General features: G+C 32.0%; 2 protein-coding genes and 1 long non-coding RNA gene across 5 annotated transcripts; all 3 read right to left on the bottom strand.

The window, feature by feature from the left end:
* Window positions 1–6,509: 6,509 nt before the first annotated feature.
* LOC146922230 (uncharacterized) lies at window positions 6,510–9,299 on the bottom strand. Its single transcript, XR_015012406.1, has 3 exons — window positions 8,843–9,299; window positions 8,453–8,698; window positions 6,510–6,951 (listed from the first exon to the last, which is right to left on the bottom strand). It is a non-coding gene; the product is annotated as an uncharacterized LOC146922230 (long non-coding RNA).
* A 1,415-nt stretch (window positions 9,300–10,714) lies between these two features.
* Window positions 10,715–13,774, bottom strand: FMA (basic helix-loop-helix (bHLH) DNA-binding superfamily protein). 3 transcript variants are annotated; one of them, XM_085715262.1, is made up of 6 exons: window positions 13,622–13,774; window positions 12,908–13,028; window positions 12,485–12,755; window positions 12,102–12,391; window positions 11,209–11,637; window positions 10,715–10,966 (listed from the first exon to the last, which is right to left on the bottom strand). In XM_085715262.1, the coding sequence occupies exons 2-6, from the start codon at window positions 12,929–12,931 to the stop codon at window positions 10,877–10,879; spliced, it is 1,104 nt and encodes a 367-aa protein (XP_085571388.1). In that variant the 5' UTR covers window positions 12,932–13,028; window positions 13,622–13,774; the 3' UTR covers window positions 10,715–10,876. The 3 variants fall into 3 exon arrangements, with proteins under 3 accessions (XP_085571388.1, XP_085571387.1, XP_085571386.1); XM_085715261.1 differs by having other exon boundaries at window positions 12,102–12,755; XM_085715260.1 differs by lacking the exons at window positions 12,908–13,028; window positions 13,622–13,774 and having other exon boundaries at window positions 12,102–12,803.
* A 4,098-nt stretch (window positions 13,775–17,872) lies between these two features.
* Window positions 17,873–20,733, bottom strand: LOC146922232 (Metal-dependent phosphohydrolase). Its single transcript, XM_085715264.1, has 8 exons — window positions 20,361–20,733; window positions 20,152–20,276; window positions 20,033–20,070; window positions 19,116–19,226; window positions 18,941–19,020; window positions 18,623–18,659; window positions 18,396–18,437; window positions 17,873–18,306 (listed from the first exon to the last, which is right to left on the bottom strand). Exons 1-8 carry the CDS (start codon window positions 20,583–20,585, stop codon window positions 18,221–18,223), a joined length of 744 nt encoding a protein of 247 aa, XP_085571390.1. The 5' UTR covers window positions 20,586–20,733; the 3' UTR covers window positions 17,873–18,220.
* Between the last annotated feature and the right edge of the window lie 2,635 nt (window positions 20,734–23,368).

The following is a 23,368-nucleotide window of genomic DNA, read 5'->3' on the forward strand; positions in this document are numbered from 1 at the left end:
AAGAAATATTAATTTAGAATGGACAAAGTCGTTAAATGTTGCTTTATTCTTCATTTTTTTTAACTAATTTTAGATTGTCGTTGTTAAATTCTTTTTTGTATTTAAAAGACAATTTGGTGAATCGTTACTTGGATTAATTTTTGTTTTAATTTCTATCTGAATAAGTTTAGATATTTTAAGTTTTATTTTATAATGATTCAATGTGTCTTTTAAGTTCAATTATTATACAGTCAATTCAGTTATGACTTGTGACGATCTATAATTGGGTAAAGGATTGAAAACTATAAGTTTTTCGTCCCACCATTTAAGGAAATGTTTGAGACATAAATTGCTAAGTTTCCTTGAGGATATTGAGTCTGGGGAAAAAATATAGTAATAGAATAAAAATTGAATGAGAAAGAATTAATTCTAAACTAATTCATATAGTTACTATTGTTATAGTATATTTCAAACCTCATAAGGATATTATTGTTTTTCCTCTCAATCAAGTTAATAAATTAATTCATATAGATCAAACTCAACACCCTCAAGAACTAGGACTTATAGTGTCATAAAGAATTGACTGAAAAGAGAAATTCTATTTAGTTTAATTGAAAGACTCTCTTAGGACAGTCATGATACTAGTTTGCTCATTAGAATTTTGGAGCTACATAAGATGGATATCAATACAGTGTTTCTTAATGAAAACATTAATGATACAATATGGTGCAACTGAAGAAAACTTTTGTGTCAATTGATACATAGTAGATGGTTTGCAAAATCATGAAATCCACTTACAGTTAAGAAATTTGTCTCTTTAATGTTGCCAAAAATTCTCATAAAGTAATTGTCTCATTTGGTTTTGAGATAATATTATGGAGAGTTGTAGATTTAGCAAGTTCAGTGGCAGTAAGTTTACATTTCAAGTTTAACGTGTCAATTATATTTTATTAAGTCAACTATGATATATGTTAGTCATGTGAAACCAAGAAAATCTCTAACAAAATTTTAGCGATGAAAGATCTTGAGGACACCTCTATTTGTATTAGGCATTTCGATACTTAGACATTCTTCTCAAGGTATTATTTAGATATCACAAAAGAGTTATATCAATAAAATTGAAAATAAATCGACATTAAAGTTAATAAATTCTAGGTGATCTCAATCATCGAGAGAGACTTTTCAGTTTCAAATATTGTCCATTAGAAAATTTATGAATACAGACATTTAAGTATATTCCTACACTTTGCCTATAGGATTTTTATGTATGATCTTATTATACGCATTTGGAAATAGCGTATATAATAAGATTGTTTGGAAAATACTTGAGCAATTCAAAGTTTGAATTGTTGAAAAGGCAACCATAAGGATTATTAAAGAGAACAATAGAGCTTATGCTCACATCAGAGATCTGACAATTTGGAGATCATTAGTGTGTTAGACTCAGACTTTTGGATGCTTGTATATGTTGGTCTATATGGCTAGATAGTTACCAAGCTGGGGGGGGGGGGGGGGTGAATAGCGCTTTTGAAAAACTTTTATGGAGTTTGATAAAAACGCTTTTATTGAAATTGATTATTTGAAAGTTGCTTGAACAATCACAAACAATGAATTAACAAATATCAAATATACGTGGAATAAGATTTTATCTTAGAATTGAGAGATTCACGATACAAATCTTTTGACACAATCAATTATTAACAATCCTTAAACAAGATACAAAATAATATACAATTTCAAACCAAACCTATATGACAATAAACCTAATTATCAATCGGAAATACAAAACACATGAATTTGAATAATTGAATTGGTATTGCAATTAATTGATCCAAGAGAAATTGTTTTAACCTAAATCAAACGAATTTAGATTAATCTATTGAGAAAACATTACATAGATCAAAGCTAGCAATTCACTAATCAATTATTCAAATACTCAAGTGCTATAATGAAAGTATAGAGAGAGAGAGAGAGAGAGAGAGAGAGAGAGAGAGAGAGAGAGAGAGAGAACCGAGATTTATAGTAGTTCACCCTTGCTCGTCCTCGCTAAGGGCTACGTCTACTCTTCTTGATGAAGTATGCCTTCACCAAGGTCATCCACTATGTATGAAAAGTTGATTACAATGTTTACAAGAGTTCCTTCAAATTAAAGCCCTAATTCTTCAACTCCTATGTAAAACAAAGCTCCCCCAAACTTCAAGTACCCCTTGAATTTGGTGCTCCTAGAATCTTCGGATCCTTGAATTGCTCGTGCACTCCTTCGAACTCTTCACTCGAGTCTTCAATGCTACGTCCGGCAAACGAACCCCCTTCGACTTTAAGAACGGTTAGAAAGACCCCCAAGCCCTTTGGAGGTGGAATGAGATTATTCACTTCCTTTAGAGCCTTGATTAAGCCCAATCAATCTCCTTGAGAGAACAAACTTACAATCCCTACAAGCACCCTAGAGAATCTACACACTCAAAGACAAAGTGATTCTAAGAAAAAGTGTTTAATCTTGAAGAATGTATGAGCAATGAGTTTTTGAGACCTAGAGAGAATAGATGCAAATGATTCAATGAATTGGAGGTAATGAGGATGAGACTATTTATAGGAAAAGGAGATAAGACTAAATTTTCGCACAAAAACAACAGGTTGAATCGATTCACTAAATATGTAAATCGATTCAAACAGCAAAAAGACACATCAGATAAGTATGAAGGATGATACAACTCAAGGTGCCTGTGACTCGATTCAAATGTACCCAGATGAAGATTGAATCGATTCAACCACCATGTGAATCGATTCAGAGCAAGTCAGAAACTTTTGTGAGATGATTCAACCAAAAAAGAAACGATGCATGGATGAATCGATTCAAATATATGTGAATCGATTCATATGAAGTCAGAAACTTTATTGAATCGATTCACAAGTAATTTGATATGATTCATAGGAAGTCAAAGAGTACCATTTTTTATCCCACAAATAATTGAATCGATTCAACCCCTGTTTGATAAGATTCATGCAGAGTCAGAAGGAAAGACAATATGACTTGGACACAAGACATAGGGACACATTGATCTAGAGCATGTAGACTTATTAGGGTGCATTGTACAAACTAAAAGCTAGTTAATAATGAACTAACAAACACCTAATAAACTACAAAGCCAAGGATAAAGAACATCATCAAAACCTAAAGGCTACAAAGTGAACAAGTGGAACCACAAAGACCATGAATGCCTCATTTTCTAGGGTGCTATTATACAAACTAAATACCTATCTAATTGACAACAGAAACCATTACACAGAGAACGTCATCAAAAACCTTTTCTAGGCTTCAGTATATAATACTCATCTTAACTCAGAAAATGAGTGTAAGTATTTATGTCACTCGCTTGCATATCATTAAAGGTATTGAAAGACCAAAGACCACTTAAGTTATATAGTGACATAATTCAGTCGTATAGTTATTTAACAACAAATTTTATATAGATCATTGCCTTATAGAATTTTGTTATTGATTGATAGAACAAGTAGTGATAAACTTTATGCTAGTTGATCCACTAATCAAAGACATGACACATAAGGTCTTTCATATGATTGTTGTCGTTAATGATGTCTTGGATTAGTGGGAGTCTCTTATTTTATGTTCTATATTTTTTTTTTGGTATCGATACAAACTTTATGTTATAGTTTTCTGCATAAATAAAGTTCATGAGGTTATGTTTGTTATAACCATTTCTGTATCATTTTGTGCAAAGATTGAATTTGCAAACTTTGGTTTGATCTCACTAAAGTTTTCAGTTGGACCAGTTGGAAATAGACATGATTTAGAGATCACATTGCATGAAATTTCCATGTCACTCATCCATATCAATCTATGTCATCAAGTGCATTGATATGGGGGTCGTCGGGGTTCCATCACGTTATACGTCAGTGACGACAGCCGTGGTGGTCCCATTGTTAATGTATGAGGTGGACCAGATTGTAAATTTGAAATCTAAAGATAAATAACATTCAGTTGCGCGCCTAAAGAATTCTGATATAATTATTAAGATATGTAGCCCAAGTGGGAGGTTGTTGGAATATTTTATTATTTAATAATATTATGATATCATTATGTGGGCAAATATCGTAATAATAATAATTAAATTAGCTATTTATCAATTGTGAGTCTTAATTGATTAGTGATCAAATTAAGTAATAAGGCTATTAGATTTCTAATTAGATAATTAATTAAATATTTAATTAATTAATATGGACCCAATGAGTGGATGTCTGGATGGTCCATTAACGGAATAATGGGAAACCCTAATGGCCATCCAATATAAAAGAGGTTATGATCCCCAATACACCGTAAACGGTAAACTCTCTTCTCCTCATCTAAAGATACATCAAAATTTCAAAATAGTCCTTAATTGTACACTATATTAGTCAAAATAGTCCCTTACGTTAAAATGTCTCGTTAATATTGTCATATTAGTCTCTCAATAGACTTATTTATTTTCATATAAACCCCTGTAAGTATTAAGTATTTACTTACCGTCATTTCGATCCCTATATAAAAAGAGTTAATGTCAACATTGAAGGATTATTTTAACATCAGGACTATTTTGACTAGTGCACAATTATGAACTATTTTGAAATTTTTCAATATGATTTTAGTTTATGCTATTAAATTGTTTATTTATTTATTTTGGTCACGGTAAGATTATTTGTTTAATTCAGTCCTTGCAAATTAAAAAATCGTTGCTTTTAGTCCTGACGTTGTATGTGATCCAATAAAATCATGCCATGTTGTCCAATAAGCTGACTCAAGGATTAAAAGCAATAGTTTTTGAATTTGCTGGGAAGGAATCCAAGCAAAAAAACTTACACGGACTAAAACAAAAAAAAAATGCTATAACTGCAGAGACTTAAATCATATTTAAACCAATAATAAATAACAAGTGGGAGATTGTTGAAATATTATATTATTCAATAATATTGTGATATCATTATGTGGGCAAATATCGTAATAATAATAATTAAATTAGCTATTTATCAATTGTGAGCCTTAATTGATTAGTGATCAAATAAATTGTGAGCCTTAATTGATTAGTGATCAAATTAAGTAATGAGGCTATTAGATTTCTAATTAGATATGGACCCAATGAGTGGATGTTTGGATGGCCCATAACGGAATAATGGAAAATTCTAATGGTCATCTAATATAAAAGAGGTTATCAACCCCAATACACCGTACATGACAAACTCTCTTCTCCTCGTCTGAAGAGAAATTGAGGCATAAAAGTACCGATTGAGGTAGAACCAAATCAGCCGCCGTCGCTAACTCATTCTATTTGTTTCAGATCACCTCGTTGTTGTTGAGAGGGCTACCTCAAAAGCTTTATCAGCTATTCCTAATATCTTAATTCTTAATATCCTTGATAAATCAAACATGTCGTAGATCTGATATAATCATGTTCAATGTTTTGTTTACTTCCGCTAAAGATTCATAATTAATGAGCATGTTTTATGAAATCTTTACTTAGACCTAAATTTTCAACAATATCACCTTTGAAATGAAAGGAAAGAAAAAAAAAAATCAAAGAGTGTTGACATTTTTACATTTTGTGATCGAAAATACGTAACTCTAAAACCTCAATGGTCACATAAATGCAGTGACTATTCATAAGCCACGAAACATCGACGCAGATCGAATTTTCAACTATGAAGAGAGACTACCCTACCCTACAAAGGATGAAACATATCTAAATCCAGCCAGACTAATACCTCCAAGATATATTGTCCCTTCTGACAAGTCAAAACACAAAGGGCACACCAAAGATGGTACGGGACACGTTGACTTTGAGCATCAAAGTCATATGTACTTGCAAACTAATTTAAGTTCTGAATCTGATTGAAACAAATTGAAGATTTTGTCTCTTATACATTCTACCATTGGCCTTATTTCCCACGAGTGATGGAGCGACCGAGTGCATGAAAATAAGATAAACTAGACTTTTCACCCGTGCTGCCGCACGGGTCATATAAAATTGGAAAACTTAATTTCAACTAATATCATTCAACGTGTTACGATTCTTATACAACTTTGGTTCAAAGCAAAATAAAAATGATTTGACATTATAACAAACGGTCTACATGTTTCCAAAAACCTCTCGATACACCACTTTTGAAGTTGTGTTAACTAAGTTGCGATATTCATCAAGTGAGCAAAATCTTCAAACCGCTTCTTGATGTAACCCTCGCTACTGCAACATAAAGCTGACCATATGAAAACACTGGTTGAGGAAGGTATATGCCGACTTGTTTAAGCGACTGCCTCTGACTTTTATTCATCACATGTATACACATTATTTACATTTTTTTTAATAATAGTCCCGAATTAAAGACTCAATAACTCAAATGGTAGGAAATTAAAAAGAGTATACAAATAATTTCAATTAACATCATGAGAATGGCAGCTTCAGAAACCATTTCATAGCTAAAAAAAATTAGTTAAAATTTAAATGTTCAGCCAAAGGTTAAAAGTATGAGCAGTCAATTCTCAATCAAGTTTGTTATATAGAGGTTTAATTGTAACACGTTATAAAAATGATTTGACATTATAACAAACAAATTAACACTTCATTTTACACAAACTCGGATACCATTGTTGCTTTAATTGTAAGTGTGTTTAGTGTGCATCAAATGTTTCTGATCTCCATGCTGCTGTATCGCTGAACCTGTGAAAGTATCATGTATAAAACGGATAACATAGCTTAGTAAGATATTCTTAAACTGAGTGGTGTTATGAGACTTAAAAAGAAGGTATGCTCAAATACAACATGTCTTTCTGTCGGTAATTCTTTCCTCATTCTGTACTCTTCATTTTGCCATTAATCATAAAAAGTCAAGAGAACCACCCTTTTAGGGAGATGCTTTGATGTCCACGGATACCATGAGTGCTTAAGAATCCCCAATGGCAATATGATCTTTAACTCCTGCACCCTTGAGTTGAAAATAGTAAACAAAGTCAAAAGGAAGACAAAAATACCTCACAGTAAAAAACCAAAAATAAAATAAATTTATGTCATAAAAAGCTACGCATAAATAACTTAAGAACAAAAAGCCTAGCAAAACAGATCAAATCTTTTAAACACCATACATACACAAATCATAGATGAGGATGGGTTCTTAAAGGAAGAATAACTATAGTCCAATCATTTTAGAAAAAACCAAGAGGTCATACCCAAATTTTAGTTACAAATCAAACCAAATAACAATCTGAAACAGATTGGCATTTAATAGATCAATGCCCAAAATAAATTCAATAATGAATGAAAAATATGCATCAACCAATTCACTTAGGCAGCATGATAATCATGCCCAAACTACAAAATTGAAAATTCTCCGAGCCCTTATATTCATGCATGAAATCATGTAAAAATGTTCTAGATCGTTATTTGAAATACAACCACCACACACACGACAGAAACACAACAATGCTAATTTGAAATTTAAAAAATATAAATTGATTAGATAGCACTACAATCAGAAATCTCATCAGATTAACAATAACCAAAAATCAAATTAAACAAATACTCTTACTCTTATTTCAACCAAAAATCTCATACATAGTGCATGAAGTAATTTTATGGTAAATAAAACATAATGCCAATTCTTTTTCCTTTGTTGCTCCTAGCGATGGAACAAAATAAGAATAAACTCTAACACAAATACTCCAGAATTTGTCTCTACAAAACAGTTTCTGCTTAAAATATATATGTTATTGGATGAATTCTGCAATTGGTAAATTAAATCTAAAAAAAAAAAACCAAATCTTTGCAATTCATAAATATTTGAAATTGAGTAACATAGTTAACTATGTTCAATACTGTTGTGAACAATTCTACATTACAAAGAAAGAAGCAATAAAAGCAACAAAGAAACAAATGATGAGTTCACAAAAAAAATCATGGTTTACCCTTTAACATTTCATTGTGAATCACAACTTTGTCATGTGTTGCAAAGTGATTTTTTATTCAAAAAAGGAAGCTTCTCGACTTTGCTACAAAGTGGCTTCACATGGTTGCACCACCAGAAAATGATATTGTAACAGTTGGATTGATATGCATCAAATAAACTCTGGCTTAGATTAACGTTAAAAATCCATAACATGGTATATCTAAAAAAAGTTAACTGGATGAGAAAATAATCAAGGTTCATATTTTATTCCTTCTAATTCTCCCACATAACAGTACTGAAAGTTGAATTTACTGAGAAAATAAAAGAAAAGAATTCATTCAAGAATGTAACAGCGGTGAAGACAATTTCAAAGTCTAAATCTAAAATGTACATTTGTAACCCAAAAAGAACATGAGTGGTAAAAGTGAAATATAATGAGACATTCAATCAAACATGTAAAGGGACAATTGATTAAAACTGGAAACTTTATACAAAAGGTGATGAAAGATAAAAAAATGCATGGAAGAAAAAAGAAACAACTCACTCTAGATCAGGATTTGAAGATGAACGAAGAATTTGTAATCTCCAGTCGCCAAATCTAAATCGCGTTTGAACGCAAAAACCTTCAGTGATGGTTTTTTCAATGGATTAGCTAGACAGTAGGCAATCACCACCTCATAAAACCGTCACCGCGAGCTACGTAACCATGAGCTAGAACCGCATTAACTTCCTTCCTTAAGAGACCTCTCATTAAGGATTCTGTAGTTGTTCCTTTCAGAAGATAAGAATTCTGAAAATGAATTGAAAATAAATTTTGAAATGAAAATGAAAATGAATAGAATGGACCTTATACAGAATCAATTGAAAAATGAAATAAGAATGGTGGGAGTAATGAGATATGAGGAAAGACTATAATTGAAAATACCATCCTCACCTCAAATCACACCACCGCCACCGTCACCGTCGTCCACCACCGCCTCCCTCACCCTTCCTCCTCGCCGTATTTGTTCTATGCCTCACACTCTTCTCCAAACCACAACATCAACAACCTTTTCAGAGGTTGCAGGGATAGCCATAGAACAGTGCGGCGTTGCCGAAATTATCCAAGGAAGAAGACGGTTAGGAAATGAAAATGAAAAAATTGGTTCAATGTAGTGCGTGAGCATAGAGAAGAGATCTTAATTTCATTCATTAAACTCTTGCAAGATAAGAAGAAGGAATGGGTGATGGAGGAGAAGAAGCGTATGAGAAAAGAACGAAAAGAAAAGGAGGCGGTGGTGGAGCTTCAGGAAGAGAGAAAGCGGTGCTGAATACAGAGGGGGAGAGAAAGCCTTGGAAAAAAACACGTTAGAAGGGAAAAGAAAGAGGCACACGTTTTTTAAGTATTGAGCAGTGTGCAAAGTAATTATCATGATTTACCTCATAATGAAAATGTGGAATTCAAATTTCAAATTTAGGAGCCAATTTAATTAAGCAACAGAGATTAATCTAACGGCTGGAATGATTTGGAGCCAAAAAATTAGGTTAAATAAGTGGGATTAGGGTTAGGATGACTGCTAGGATTAGATATAAAAGATATCAAACATGGTCAATGCAATGTATAATGATGGTTAAAAACAAATTAATAAATAGGTCCATATGCATGATGGATCGAAAATAATCTATACTAGTAAGGTGATACATAATATTTTTAGTGTTGTCTGTTTTTTATATGTCTAACTTACTTTCAAACAATTTTAGTTTTAAATAAATTAATTATGATTCATTTGCTAAAAATATGCATTTTTGCTAATCATCAAATTTAAATAGCAGGGGTTTTCAAATTAATCTTTAGGCTACGAGTTTATTTTGTCAACTAATCCCATGCTTTGTGTCATCGTATCACCATATTTTTATCGATAAAAGTGAAAAGACATGCTTGTTAGTGATTTTTTTTGGTTACATGAGAAAAGAAAAAGAAGAAGAAAGAAAAGAAAAAAAAAAAGGGATTACATCCTTACAAAGGACACCCCAAGAGCATCAGCTAGCAAAGCTAATGACAAACTAGAAGGAGGCGTTTGGAGCATAATTAAAGGATCTACGTTATTAGCTCCCAACTTTGCTAGCACATCTGCACAAGCATTCCCTTCGCGAAGGGTGTGATGAAGCGATATTGACCAATCTTTTGCCATGAAATCTCTAATAATCTCTAGCTCATTCGAATAATGATGAAACTGAGATGTTCCCTCTGTGACAAGAGGGAACATGCTTGTTAGTGATAATCTTAACCCTAGTATATATTTGTTTTTTATTGTATGGATCTAGTTTAAAGATAGCCTTTATTATTTTTAATAAAAGTTTAAATTAGTTTTTTTTTATCTATTATTATAAAATGAATTTTTTTTGAAACAATAAAATTCATTTTTTATGAGAGGTCATGTTAGATGTACCCGTAATCATTGGTTATATTTTAAAATACAATAGAATAATGTGATTTGCTTGTAGCAAATAAAATGTAATTTGCTACTTTTTCTTTGAGGATGTAATTTGCTACTTTAAAATAGATTTTCAGCTTTCCTTTTTGGTATAATTTTAATCTTTTTTCTTTAATAATTTCAAACTTGGACTCCCTTTATCTTCCTCCAATCATATCTCCGAGTATGTCTATATTAATTTATTTGAGTGTTGGTTTTTTCAAAAATAATTAGGTAAATAAATAAATTATTATTCATTAATAAAGTGGCAAATAGGTCAACTTATATAAGATTTGAACTGCATTCTTGATATTATTACAAGGTCAAATTCTTACTATTGAAGAGACTGAAAATTCATTGAATGAGGTTTATTTAAGAGAGGAAAATCCTTTGATAGATTACACAATTCATTTGTAGAAGAGGCTTCTAGTATGGAAATCCAAATGACAAGAGTACTATAGGTATACACCACACAACATATATATGAAATATATATTATCTACATATAATAATGATCACATGCTAGTGTTTGCATGAATAAAACTTAGTATCTGCTGAACGGAGCTTGCTATATCTTCAGCCGTGAACCTTGTATCACTAGCTACCTGGACACATCAAAAAAAATACAATATATATTACAATATCATAAAGCATATATATCCTCAAATTTTAGTTTATGTTTGATTTGCTTAAATTTTAGACTTAGTACCATCTAATAACATCACAAGTATATCACATTGTGATGCAAGTTTATTATCTCATAAGATGTGAATGGGTACATACATGTATAAAAAAGTAATATTTATATTGAACGCATAAAAATTAAGTAATCACTTGATGAATATACCTTGACATTGAATGAGTAAAGAACTGTCTGTTCAATAGTGGTGATGTTGGTGTGAAGGATAATGAGCTGCATATCTTCAAGAGCAGCAATGGTCTTGATCAACTGTCCAGGCCTTCTCCTTGAGAGGATTTTAATCATTGCATCAAATCCTAGAAGTTTCACTTCTACATCAGCCAAACATGACTTACTTTCAGCAGTTTCTTCTTGAAGTCCAGTTTCCATCTCAACTAGCTTCATCTGGTCATTTGGTAAAGGAGATGGAAAAAATGGAGGCTGTTGTTGTGTTGATGCAAGAGATGAATCCCCAACTTGTTTTGATTGTGCTTCTCCTAGTAGTCTCCTTCTCTTTTGTGATTCTAGACATTGAAGAAGTTGTTCCAATTCCCTCACAAATTCTATAGCCCCCCCAATTATAGAAGCTTGATCACCCTATATTGTAAAATCAAAAACAAACTTATATAATAAATCAATCAAGAAAAAAGTTTAAAGTTTGTGTCTAACTCTAACCATTGTTTAATTTTGGTGCAATTTATAGACATTTACATAGTTAAATTTTAGAGAACAATTACAGTAACAATAATTTAAAACTTCGGTGCAATATTATAGTCGTACAACTGTGTCCATGATTTTTAAGGAGACAGGAACATACGTCTGGATGATGAACGAAGACCGTGCGACCACCCCCAAACAGCATGTGTCTGAGGACGATCATCTACAACACAAGATGATGTCTCAACATGAGAATCATCTCATCCGTTAACCACGCTCTGATACCATGTTGTAATTTGGGGCCTAACTCATACAAAGCCGGTTTTGTGAGGATGAGTTAGGCCCCAAATTTCACCAGCTATAACATACATTTTTTCTTGAAGAAAATAAATAAATAAAAATACCCTTTGCACGTATGAACCAGGCATGAGGGATCTAAGGACACGAAGATGCTCATTCATTTGTTTCCTTCGATTCCTTTCAACAGCTATGTGAGTCATACGTTGACTCTCAACTTCTTCACTTGTCTTAACAGTTCTTGGTCTCTTCCTCTTCTTGTTGTTCTCTTGCACTACTGCACAATTCTTCTCTTGCACCGAGTTGTTCTCATCAGAAACCCGAGCTTCTTCGTGATCTTGTTGATCTCTTGATTTATCCTCCACGCTTGTTAATTTGAACCTCTCGTCATTTTCTCCTAACCCATCACCACCACTCAACATCAAATTTTGGTCTTCTATCTTATTGGTTAAGACAGGAAACTTGAGAAAATAAATCGGGTCTTCGATACCTGATTCTTCGCGGTTTAAGGCTAATTTAGGTCCAAAATCTGCAAACTGCATCACATCTGCAAAACTCATTTTATCAAAAGAGTTTGCACCATAAAATCCTCCTGAAGTTTGTGTTTGAGGCATGTAATTATCCACCATTCCGTTGTTGTTTTCACCCGATGTTTCGCCAACTCGATACTTCAAAAGCTGTTCGTATTGTTGTTGTTGTTGTTGGTGATGATGATCAAGAGAGTAATCAAGTGTGTTGAAACTTGGTGGCATGGGTGGTGCCTGCAAAGATTCAAAATTTGAGCAGAACAACATGGTGATATATGAGGTTATAGTCTCTACGATGAGATGAAAAGATATATGCAAAATATTTGAGTGGAGACAAAGACATAAAAAAGCCACGGCAAGAGAGAAGAGAGATAAGTTTATAGTACCGAATAGTCGTTATCTTTCTCCATTATTTAGAAGATGACTTTATTTGAAAGAAACCCTAAAACAACCTCACTTCATGCAAGACAAAATGCCCCACCAATATGTTTCTTGAGGGCCCTCCACCTGAAGTTTTGTTAAATCCATTGAACAAAAGAACACAAAATTTACATATAGTTAAAATCAACAAGAACAATTAAAAATACCACAAAAAAAGTTTTATAGTAATATTATGTGTATTTCGTTGTTTTTTTTTTCTTTTTCCATTTCAACTAAATTAGAAAATAAACTTTCCATAGTTATTTGCATATTGTTAAAAAATAATTGTGACTACGATCTAAACTGTGACATCAAGAATTTATTATGTCTTCACAATTGTTATGTAATTTACTAGATTAAAGTTGGATCTCCAATAACTACTAAAAAAACAAAAATTAGTGAGAGAAATTTAGTGAGGGAAAACATAAAATCTCTCTCTAATTATGTCACTAAATTTTGCGACCGAAAAATTTGTGAGAGATTTTATTTTTTCCGTCACTAATTCCCTTCCTGATTTTACTTTTTCTATCTGAATCAGAACTATTTGAACTTGATTTTTATAATATCAAATACCATGACAACTATATATGTAACTGCAAAATTAAGACCTTTTTTATGTGATGTACATAAAAAATACCTAAACATAGCCAAATAATAAGATATACAATAAAATAAAAAACCTGTTTAGAGTGCAGACAAAGGTGAAAGAAAGTCAAATGGGGTCTAGAAGACTTTTGTAGAAGAGAATCATGCAGGGATATATACCCCACTATAGTAGACCATCAGAAGAAGACGATGGAAATGAGTGTTTTTATCGAAAGGGTTATGGAGGTGATAATTTACGTGTGTATGTAATATAATATAGTATGGGGGGAGCTGGGGTTGATATTTGACTTGTTGATGGTCACAGAAAATGACACCAAGAGAGCCTAAAGATGAATAAATTTCCACCTCACACTTTCTCACCTCTTTTTTATTAATGTTTGTCACAGGCTACCAACGCTCTTAGTTTACTTTACCGTCTTGTTTCATGAATCATGAGATTTACGCTCAACATTTTACACTTTAATTTAATTCTTATATCTATCTTTGCTTTCAACTTTGAATTTTTTATTACACTCGTATTCGGGTAATGTAGTATCTTTATTTTTCTTCTCTTCCTTATTATTCCATGACCTTGATATGTCCACATGGAATGTTTTCCGAAAATAAACAAGTATTATTATTAATTTATTATATTAATTAATAACCAGCGTTCGGGATCGGACGTTCAGACACTATGTTGTTTGTCGGTATGAAAAAAGAATTATGAAATTTAGATATTAATTAATATTATATGCATGAATAATGATTGGGACACCCTTAATATATACACCCATTGTACCATTTTGAAAAAATTTCAGTTAATCAAATATATGGTATGTGTATCGGTTGCGTGACCACTATTTAGAAGCTGAAAAAATGTGGTCACGCAACTAAATGAGCGTGACAACTATTTTTCCACTTAGTTAACCAGATAAATTTTGGAAAACTAGCGGTCACGCAATTAAAAAAATGTGGCCACATAGACTATATATTTGATTAACTGAAATTTTTTAGAGTGGTATAAAATGGTGTACACATTAAGAATGGCTACCTATCATTACTCTATATGTATAGATGTTTGTGACTAATTATAACAATCTATGTTTATCTTTTTCAATTACACAACAATATAACAAATATAATTGACACTATTATTATAAATAAAAAATTGTTTAAAGGTATAATTGAAATAACAGTTCAGCCCAAAAGCTTAATATATTGTTGTTGATTTTATGTAGTTAATACTTCAAATAACCCTTGTAATTTGGACGAGGTATAAAAATAATCCGAGTAAAAAAACACAGATTTCACTTGTCTAATTTTAGATTCTTCATATTTTAATTCTTGTAAAGATTATTTTTTAGACATTTTAACCTTTTGCAAGATTTATTTTCAAACTTCGTCTAAATATTTATTTAACAGGGTGAGGCTCAAATATGAAAAATTCAAAATTACTTTTTCAAGGAATTATTTTCATACATCCTCCAAATTACAAGGGTTATTTGAGATATTAACCCTTAATTTTACTAGAGTATAATTTTTAAGAAAGATAGATGATATTTGCTTCTAGATTTTGTGTAATGTGACCAAGTAAATTAATCTTGCACAATGCATATAAAAGTTTGTTTTTCATCATTGGATCAATGAGTCACATCACATTTCATTTGATCCAACGATGAGACCTATTGATCTAATGGTGAAAACAAACTTGACATGATGCAAGACTTGTCTTGTGCACCATAAACTTTGCCATATTTCAATTGTATTTGTTGTCAGAAATAGCTAATCCTTGGAAAATTAATTAGTTCTTTTTAAGTTCTAAATTGGTCATTTATCTCTGTACAAGTGTGTGTCACTACCCTTTTAGTGACTCTCTGTTAAGAAAACTAATGTGTCCATTAATTTGGTAACTTGGCACAAAACGTCGCTTTTGACATTCCAATGTGTAATGACTTCATCGCCATCATTCCTTCACTCATTTTCCCCCAAATTGAAAACTCTAACTTCATTTTTGCCCAATTTTCCCAATTTGTAGATTTTGAACTGGAATTGCAGTTACTCATGGCCTCCTTTCGCTCAAATTCTTCGAATTCTCTTAACAATACATATGGGGTTTTTCATTTCAAGTGGTAGGAGTGAGGCTCCAAAGCCCCGATACTCCAAAAATCACGAAGTATCGTATCCGATACGTATCCGATACCGATACGTCCCGATACGTCCCGATACACGTATCAGAGAAGTATCGGGTAATTAATTTAATTTAAAAAATATTTAAATTACCGATACGTATCGGATACGGCTAACTTATACAACCGATACGGCTAAACTTACCGATACTTCATTCGATACGTGTGCACTATTTTTTATTATTATTTTAGCTTTTACTTGACCGATACATTTTATAAGAAGAATAATAATAAAATAAGCAATAAGAAGTAGTGGAAGTGCAGCTGTCTCCCTCATTCTAAAAAACATGGATCTGGAATGAAACTCATTTTGAGTTCCTCATCGTCAGCGATTCTCCTGATCTCCTCCGGTCCTTCTACCTGCCGATTGCTCCATCTCAACATCAACAACAAAACCCCCATTAACATCTTCAGGTTCTCTACTCTGATTCTCTTCTCTCTACTGTTCTATTTTCTATTTACTTCTATTCTCTTCCCTCAGGTTCTCTATTTTTTCTTTTTATTTATAATACCAACCTCTTGTTAATGTTTTATTATTGTTTCTTTTGTTAATAGTTATGCCTCCAATAGAAGAAAGTGTTACTAGTTCGTTTGCTTCAAAAGAACCCCAAGATGATAGTAAACCACTATGGAGATTTGTCACTGTTGTGCAGAATAATGATTCTGCAGGTGGAAACAAGGTGCAACTTTTGTCAAAAAGAGGTGAGGAGTTCATACTCTATAGCGAGATTTCACTTATTGAAAATTGCTGGTGAAGGAGTTCAGGTATGTTCTTCATCATGTTCTGAGAGAAATTGGAGTACTTACTCTTTTATTCAATCTTTGAAAAGAAATAAAATGGATCCAAAAAGGGCTGAAGATTTGGTTTATGTGCATACTAATGTTGGAGTTGGAATTGAATTAGCTGAGTTATCTTTAGATGAACCGGAGTTGGAGGCTACAATGTTCTTTGATGATGGAAACGGAGGAGAGGAGACCGATACAATCCGTGTTTGCTCTTAAGTAGTGAATGTTGGACTATGATGTTCTTTATGAATAGCTAAACTATGTCCTTTTTGGGTAGTGCTGATGATGATCTTTTTGGATAGTACTAATGATGTCCTTTTATAACAGTACTTAACTTAAGATATGTAAATGTCACTTGTTTGCTCATTTTGAGTAATTTGAATGGTAATTTATCATCAATTTTAGTAATGTTTATATATTGTGCATTTATATATTTAATTTTAAATTTAATATTTTAAACGTATCCCAGCCGTATCGTATCGGGAATTTTTCAAATTTTTCCGTATCGGTATCGTATCGTATCGGTATCGTGTCGGGTATCGGGGCTTCATAGGAGTGAGGGTGAAGTGATTCCAGATGTGTAAAGAGCAATATGTTCTTCTCACAATAACAAAAATATGGTGCAAAATAGAGGTCGAAAATTATGGAGATCTCGAGACTGGATGGTAAGTGATTACATTTTGATTTTATGAAAGATAAACCTTTGTGTTGATGACTAAGTTTGTGTTTGTTCTAGTTGTATTTAGCCTAATAACATTGAAGTTGGGTGTGGTTACTTCAGCCGGCGTTTTGACAATTAAATACAAACATAGAGTGTTTGACAACAATGTTTCGAATGTGGCAAGAAATATATATGGAAATAATGACAATTACAAGGAAACTAACCAAGATTTAGAATGAAGAAAAATCTACAACATTTATGTTGAAGACTGTTGTTGTTAGCTCTGGTTTGTGTCGTCACGACAATAGGTTTGATCATCAATAGTATATAGTCATGTAATGTGTTGACTTGAGATTATATTATGTGTAGAGTTTATGAATGAGTAAAGTTATTGTAATTTCTGATGTTGAAGTTAATGAAATTGGATTTTAAAGTTAATTTGTTGCTTAATTTTAGTTACTGATACAAAATAACAATTACGCACAACAAAACCAAAAATATTATCATTCAAAAATATCAAGTCTTACATAATATCATTCATAGACACAACTAAAATGGCAAGATTACCAGTATAGTTAAGGCCTCAAAAAGCTTCCTAAATAAAAGCCATTTAGATGATCTAACTTGACTGCCTATATATATAATCCAACAATTTGATTATAAAAGCGATGCTTATTCCAATTGACTGCCTAGATATATATAAAATCCAACAATTGCACAACTTTCAACTCTGGCATAGAAAAAATTGCAATTAAGTTCAATATTTGCCCAAGTATTTGACAATAATTTACAGTCAATGTTGAAAAAAAAAAAAAATATGAAACGGAAAAGTCAAATTTAAATGCGTCAACGGCGAAGAAGATAAAACATCATTAAAAAAGGGGGAAAAAATCCTATTAGACAGGGACAACAACATACGTAGAAGTCATCCCAAATATTGTTTAAAATTCTACAACCAAGTTCTGGATCCAAACCAGACCAGGTCTAATTGTTGGCAATAAGTCATTCTCCAAATCTCACCGACCAGAATGAGCAATGTGGCACCACTTTTAGCCATTTTATCAACTTAACTTTTTTGCTGATAAAGATTTTCTTCTTGAAATGATTTCGGCTGCCCAACTTTTACCTATTTCAGTTTGGAACTTCCCTGAATACAAAACAAAAAATTATGTGATTGACTAAGGTCCAAATAAGGATTCATGCATTTCATCTGTAGAAGAGAAGTTTCAATTCTACCTGCAGTTGAAATGAAAAATTCATCCAGTACTTTTCCATGCTCTGCACAATGTACAATATAATCAAGTTATTTTTTAGCATTACAAAACGGTGTTGTTGCGCAAAAATTATTTATTAACTCATTAAAATGCTTGATGAGTTCAACAGTTAAAGGATTCTAATGTTGCTTTCGTAATATGAATTCAAAGGCTACATGCAAATGTATCTGTCTAATGTCTATAACTTACCCATTTCATATTCCAGTGCTTGTAGAATCATTTCAACCTGATCAAAACAATGCAATTAGAAAGCAACCAGAAGGTCTCCAATTTTCATATTACAGATCTAAAGATGCATTTTACGAGGGAAATGTTCCAAATTTCAGATACATCTACGATAATAGATTTTCGTTGGTTTCATAAAAAAGATGATAACTAATGCTACAAGAGGGCGCAAATGTGCAATTTACTTTGAGTCCAAGATGGTAAACAGAGAAAGGTTTAATGAAGGAGCAAAAAAGACACAACAGATCCATCTGCATTGCGTACTAGGTAGCATATGCATACCTTGTCAAAATCTTTAACAACATTAGCCTCTAAAGAAGAATTGTTTTCATACTCCAACCACAGTTCTTGGATCTCATCAGCTTCAAATACCAAAAAAGAATGTCATCTCAAATAAAGTTGATGCCAAATTTCAAAGCTCCGACGGAACTTAAAAGAAAAATATGTTTCGCAATACCTCTCATCCCTCCACCAAGAACTTGACACATTTTGTTTAAAGCTTCCTGCTCCATTCGGCTCTTTTCAGCCTTAGGCACACCATCAGATGGTGTTATATCTCCTACAATAGCTATTGAGTATAACACTGAACTCAGATTGCAATATATTATAAATTATAAATATATTGTAAAAAACTACTCCTTAGCCAAATTCCTTTTATCTTTATTGTAGACCTATACACCGGAAAAAGCAATGTGTTGAGTCACACACAATGAAAGACAACTAAGCAACAGTTCAGGAAAGAAATACAAATAATTCAACATGTTTGTCACTAAATTTTGCTTTGGTTGTACAAGTTATAAACACTATCCGGTCCAATCTCTTTTTTCAGATTCATCGAATAACCAATGTATCTGGTTTATACTACATACAAAATACATCCGTCATTCAATGAATCTGAGAAATTTTTGCTTATAATAGGTGACGAGAGGGAGTATCTTTTAACGAAGAGAAAATGTAATGTAATGCAATCAGGTTTTGAAAACGATTATCAAAGCACTCGAGGTAGGTTGAATCATTTACTCCCTCCGTCCCTATATCTAACCACCCATTTGACTTTATTTCTGTCCCTAAATCTAAACCCCTTTTCAAATTACTAGATGCATTTATTAATTTTTTCCTAAACATACCCCTAATTAATACTACTAACTTGTTTTGAAATTTAAAAAGTCAAATTTAATACATATACAAACAAAGGACAATATGGTAATATTAACACACAAAATAGACATAATAATTACATTGTCAGCTTTTCTTAAGAAATGTGAAAAAAGCAAAGGGTGGTTACATTAAGGGACGGAGGGAGTAATTGATAAGCAATGTAGTAAATGATTATTATCGCGCAATTTAGTGAGTGAGAAGGACATAAATACATACCTTCTGCAATATCATGGACGAGAGCTATTTTAATACATCTGCACAACACAGAAGAAAGCAAAGGAGTAAGACAAGACGAGAAATTGAAAGAAAAGAAAGTGAAAGTGAAAGCAGTGAACCTTTCTCTACTCAATCCAGGAATATCAGAAGCAATGAGTGACATCAAAGCCATACGGTACATATGGTCAGCTATGGATTCAGCCCCTTTAATCCCATGATTAACCCATCCTTTCCTCTTTGTGGTCTACACAATACAATACAATACACATTCAATTCAATCAGATAAGGGATGAATGGTTGAATCTTTGTGTTTGTAGAGAGAGCATACCTTGAGAGTGTGGCAGAGAGTGAGAAAATCGATAGCAGAGGAGGAGGAGGAGGAGGAGGAGGTGTGAGAGGGTTCATGTTTCTGAGTGTGTGAACGAACCATAACGAGAGGAGCGTAGTTGCGGAGAAGAACAAAGGGTTTTGTTACAACATGAATCGACCGCCGTTGATGATGATGCAGTGGTGACATACAATGCCGACTGCTTGCGTAATTATTAATCGCCATTTTTTGTCTTTTTTCTTTTTAATTCAGAATCAACACGACGACACAAGAAACAACGAAAATAGAGATCGTTCCTAATACTGTATGTATTATTCGTCGGCTTAGTTACATCTCAGCTGTATTTTTTTTTTTTTTTTTAAGGAACTATTTCATCTCTCTCAAATTATAAATTGTTTTTGTCATTTCACATTTTTTTTTTAAATTAAGAAATGTAATTTATTTTTTTTTTTTTGAAAGGAAGAAATGTAATTTATTTTGAATGTAGAAAAAAGTTATTTGTAGGCTTATGTTTTCATCAAATTATTTTGAAAATGTCTCCAAACGAGATTTTTCCATATTTATAGTTGAAAATAAAATTATTTGAATGCAAAAGACTATTGAACTTTATATGACTTTAATGTAGAACATGATTGAATATTAATTTATTCAATTCAAATACTTGTGCTACAACTTACAATATTCAAATTAATAACATATAATAGTAAAATCTCTATAAATAATATTATAAAATTAAAATGATTGAAATACACATGTCTTCAGATTTGCAACGTTGACTTCTAAATCATTGTTTTTTTTTTTTTTGAAACGGCAAAATTTTATTAACCGACGAGCCCGTGCGAGGAGCACTAACAAGCTCGGGAGGAGAAAAAAAATACAAAAGGGGAAATCGGTTGCCATACAATCACCAGACTCGAACAAAAACCCCTATAAAAACCACCCAAAAACAAAGGAATCAACCCAAAAAGTAATGACGCAAGGATATACTTTTGATGAAACACAAGCATACCCCTGCGTCAACACCAGTTGCCAAACAACCGGACCAACCAAAGGCTAAACATGAATCATTGTTTGAATAACTTATCTTTTAACATGAATCAAATGAACATTGGGGCATAACAACAAATCAAAGAAAGTCTCACAAGACAATGAACAACACAACGTTGTACTCAAACGACGAAGTCACAAAGAAAAAGTCTAATTTCATGTGAAAATTTCGGGTGAAAATAGAGAGAAAAAGATGGAGTGATTATTTCAGGTGAAAACTTGATCCAACACCACCTCCTCCATGAAGGAAATATAAGAGAGAGCCTAGAGAGAGAATAATTTTTTTGTCATGTAGTATAGTGACTAAAGCTCACACATTTTTAAATATGAAGAAGTGAGGTGTTCGGGGTTCGAGTTCGAACTCCCGCCCCTGCATATAATATGCAATATCCATACCAACTGAGCTAAGCTCAGGATGATAAAAAAAAAAAAGTAATTTTAACTAATTATATGGTAGCCAACATTTATTCATGTATGAGTTTTATAAAATTTTCAAATTATATTAAAAAAAACGAATACTAATTTTATTAAAGAAAATATATAACATACAATTAAAGTATTTAATTATATGAAGTTTATTTAAGGCTTTAACATGTTACATGAAGTATTTTAAAAAAAACGACATTCATATATTAGTTATATAAAATATTCGAAAATCTGTTACAATATTTTCATTTTATCAATTGTATCTTTTATGTGCTTATATTTATAAAAAAAACGACATTAATATATTAGTTATATAAAACGACTATTGTTTTCATTTTTTTTTTGTCGACAGTATTAAGAAAAATAGTAACTTTAATTAATCATCTAATTTCGTCAAATAGTTTTATGATAAATTACAATTAACTTAATAAAATACTCCCTTCGGTCTCAAATGTAAGCAACGTTTCACTTTTTAAGTTCATTTAATAAATGTTGTATGTGGTCCATATTATAGACCACATACATAATTTATTGAATGAATCTAAAAAGTGAAAAATTCCTTACATTTGAGACCGGAGGGAGTACTAATTATATATAGGCTTAATTACTATTTTGGTCCCTTAAGTTATTTGTTGGTTACATTTTGGTCCTATAAGTTATTAACGTTACAATTTGGTCCCTTAAGTTATTTGTTGGTTACATTTTGGTCCCATAAGTTATTAACGTTACAATTTGTTCTCTTAACTTAATTTTTGGTTTCGTTTTGGTCCCTTAACTTATTTTTTGGTTTCGTTTTTGTACCTTAACTCTAATAACATAAAGGACCAGAGTGGTTGACGGAGGAAGAGTTAAGGTACCAAAACGAAACCAAAAAATAAGTTAAGGGACCAAATTGTAACGTTAATAACTTATGGGACCAAGAAGTAACCAACAAATAACTTAAGGGACCAAATTGTAACGTTAATAACTTATGGGACCAAAATGTAACCAACAAATAACTTAAGGGACCAAATCATTAATTAAGCCTTATATATATTTGATGATATGATTATAAAAAGACCTAAATTTTAAAGACATAGTCATAGAAATGCTCAACGGCTAAGATAATAGTACATGAAATGGATGGACAATAACAACCAAGGGAGTGTGTGTTCCAACTTCCAAGGGACCTTATAGGAAGTGTAGTAACTTCACTATGAAGGTGTGGAATTTCCACAGGCGTCGACGAATCTGTGCAAGCTTTTGGTGTCGACACAAGGTGCTGAGGTGGAACAGTTACAATGGAGTGAAAGAAAAAACTTGTTGTGGATTTACACTTGTAATCCCATTTTCTCTTATGAATAAATATAGGGTAGTGTTAACGTGTGTCCATAAAGCACATGTTAATAAACTCAAAAAAAATATTATTCTCTAAAATTTTGTTCATTTAATTTATTAAAAAGTTAAAAATTAAATGTAATACATAAGTTAGCATTTTTCATAAATAAAATATAAAGTGAATAGATGTTGTGATGAGTAATATATGTGACCCCATT

This window comes from Medicago sativa, chromosome 5 (genome assembly GCF_051527215.1).
Source record: "Medicago sativa cultivar Bolivia chromosome 5, Bolivia_mono, whole genome shotgun sequence".
NCBI classification, from domain to species: Eukaryota; Viridiplantae; Streptophyta; class Magnoliopsida; order Fabales; family Fabaceae; genus Medicago; species Medicago sativa.